Source organism: Pinus tabuliformis, chromosome 2_2, assembly GCF_031772625.1.
Source record: "Pinus tabuliformis cultivar Carrire ecotype Pingquan chromosome 2_2, CPIR1, whole genome shotgun sequence".
Classification (NCBI taxonomy): Eukaryota; Viridiplantae; Streptophyta; class Pinopsida; order Pinales; family Pinaceae; genus Pinus; species Pinus tabuliformis.
Genome location: NC_142300.1, coordinates 927,898,403 through 927,901,533, shown reverse-complemented (window position 1 = coordinate 927,901,533; position 3,131 = coordinate 927,898,403). Strand labels below are relative to the sequence as shown.

The window sequence follows — 3,131 nt, the reverse complement described above, 5'->3', positions numbered from 1 at the left end:
AAAGTATATATATATATATACACCAAAAAAGCTGGTTATCAAATACGGTTGGGTACGCCAATTACTAATAACGTTACGTCACAACCGTTTCTTCCGTTCTCAAAATAGCTTTTGTCACAATGAAGAATGGGATTTCAAATTTGCTTTTGTCACAATGAAGGATGGGAGGTACTGCTTTTGAAAAAGAGAAAAAAAGGAAGTATCTTTCGACTGAAAGTAGGACGGAAGAAACTAGGTTTCTTGTGAAAGAAGGGATCAGCACATCACTCGTGTGAAGGGTTTCGCTTTAGATAAATGTGATACCAGGCCTCTCGTATTTAAATATAACTTTAGCACATAAGAGATCTGCAACACATTAATAAGGAGAACGTGTACTTGAAGTCGTAGTTAACAGCAGGAGAATTTAGTAAGGGAAAGTGGAATAAGAAACTAGCAGGATGGAGGACCTGTTTTGCTTAATGATGAGCTTAGAGTTATTCAAGAAGCAAGCCCTCGTCCGTGACGCCACGGAGAGATTCGACAAGCGAGTCCTCCTTCAAATCCACGATGACTTCGCCCGTCAGCGAAGGGAGACCGCAGCAGAATGCGATTTTGAGATACGGTCGTCTTTCTCGGACCCTAGTGGCAGTGGTGGCGCGGCTTGCTCGGTTCCGCTGGAAAGGCTGAACCCCATTTCCTTCAACGAGTTGAAGGTCGGGAAAGTTCACCTCGGCCGGGTTGTTTATGGGACGTTGTGCGCGGATGCCAACAGGTTATGCGGTATCATGACCTTGCTTGAGGACGATAACGGCCTCGCCGTCAGGCTGGCAATATACAACGCTGCTACCACTCGGGAGGACATCAAGAGGCTTTACCCCAGAGGTGCCAAGGTAGCCGTCAAGGAGCCCTATTTCAAGTTCGCCAGTGACTGTGGCCTTCTCATCCGCGTCGACAACCCCGCCAACGTTTTCAAGTTTGCAATTGATGAAGGGAAGCGGAAGGAGCTTCTTGTGGATGTGGAGGACCTGAGAAAAAAGGGCAACAGATGCTTCAGAGAACAAAAGTGGGACGCAGCAACCGAGAATTACACGAAATGCATCGACGCCGCTCTGCTTCAGCTCGAGAAGTCCTCTAATGACAATAATAGTATCAATACCTGCCTCCTCCACGCATATTCCAACCGGGCGGAGACAAGGCTTCAGGTGAAGGAATTTGAACTGGCGCTGGAGGATTCCGACAAGGCGCTTCTGATCGATTCCAGCAATCTCAAAGCGTTGTACAGGAAAGGGCGCGCTCTGATTGGTCTCAGGCAGTATGCAGCGGGATGCAAATGCTTGGTGAAAGTTGCCAAGGCCAGCCCCGCGCAGAAGGAAATTCAAGACGCCTTTCACCAGGCCAAAACTCTCTACGCCCAGAGCCTGAATGGCAAGTATGACATCTCGGACTACCTGCTCGGACGCGCATCTTCTCCTCTGACAGTGGCCGATTTCGTGGGTTCTCTGGAGATCAGGATGACCGAAGACAGCCGCGGCCGAGGACTCTACACCACCCAAGAAATAAGGACCGGGCAGCTATTGCTGGTAAGCAACGCTGTCGCAGTTGCTTATGAGAGTGCCTCTCCCGCCATGTTTCATGTGGACAACAGGCGTAAAGTCAATACTGCGTCTCAAGAAGATCTCGTGGCCGCGGTAGTCTGTGCTGCCAGGAAATCGCAGAGATTGCTCCGCCAACTTTATAGTTTATTCGATTCCTCTACGCCCAGCAGCCTTCATGTTCCTGCCATAGATCTGTTTAAGACGTACGGCCAACAAGTAGAAAATGAAATTTTGCAAGTGGACGTTAACCGTATTCGGGATATTGTAAGACTGAACTCATTCAGTGAAGGCGTAGGGACATTTGTTTCAAAGTCAAAAACAAAAGAAGCGGGACGGGGTCTGCGAGAACGAGAAAGTAGCGGACTCTGGCTGCTGCCGTCCCTCATTAACCATTCCTGCTTTCCGAACTCGAGCTGGCTGCTAGTCGGAAACGCCATCCTCATGCATTCAGCCTGACTCATGTATAAATAATAATATACCTGTCATTGACTTGCCCTGCCCTGCAGAATCATTTTCTATCTGCAAGGTACGGCAGAACCCAATTTGGTTTGAAGTATTCGAATTTACTTAGTTAAACTATTTAGATAGGCTAGTTAGTATTTGACAAAGTTGAACAGAGCTGTGTGGTTCGCATGAATATGAAAGCTCCATGTCATTGAAAAACTCGGTTCAGAAATAATTCTGGTTATAACCAGAATGGTTTTGGCGTGTTCTGTTCATTGTATGGGATTGAAGTATGGTGTTATATTGATTAATGATATAAAGAAAGTTTAATTTGCATACGGTGTGGTTGGAGTCCAGACTTTGGTTATTGATGAATTTTAAATTTAAGTTTATTATATATATATATATATATATATATATATATATATATATTTATTGATATGACGGATGTATTTTGCGTTGAATTGTTATATGGTTTTTTTTACTGAAAAGTTTTTATTTTTCAGAAGGTAGTATATATGTAAGGGTTTGCGTTGAATTGTTATATGGTTTTTTTTACTGAAAAGTTTTTATTTTTCAGAAGGAAATATATATGTAAGGGTTATTATTGGCAGCCCAGGGGACTTTTAATTTATAGTGAATGGGTATCTTATTGGGTCACTCTTTAAAAAAATCACTTATTCAGAAGTTTTCAGTTCAAAATCATAGTTACCAAATTCGGTGGTATTAAAAAAATTCAAAAATTTTCGCATTCGTTTTATTTCATGGTTTAATACTCGTTCGAAATTTGGTACGGATTAGTCCAAAAAATCACAATAAAATTATTAATTCTTCCTGGCCTACTTACTTTTCAAACAGCGTTTAGGATCATGAGATGGCATAGGTTAGCCATTAACGAATGGTAATGGTATTTTAATTTTTATATAAAATAATTTCAAAACAAATTTTTTATTAAGGTGTTAATTAATTTAGTAATAGTTTATGGGTTAAACATTAATGAGTTATAATATTGAGGATTTTTAAATTAGAAATTTAGATAAATACTAAATTGTATTATTAACAAATTTGGTTTCATCTTATTAACAAAAAAAATAGTAATTAAAAATAATAGAT

General features: G+C 41.3%; 1 protein-coding gene across 1 annotated transcript; it reads left to right on the top strand.

Annotated features, from left to right (window-relative positions):
• The first annotated feature begins 437 nt into the window (after positions 1-437).
• On the top strand, positions 438-2,030 carry LOC149196142 (methyltransferase FGSG_00040-like). Its single transcript, XM_089408191.1, has one exon. The coding sequence runs from the start codon at positions 438-440 to the stop codon at positions 2,028-2,030; it is 1,593 nt and encodes a 530-aa protein (XP_089264317.1).
• Positions 2,031-3,131: the final 1,101 nt, after the last annotated feature.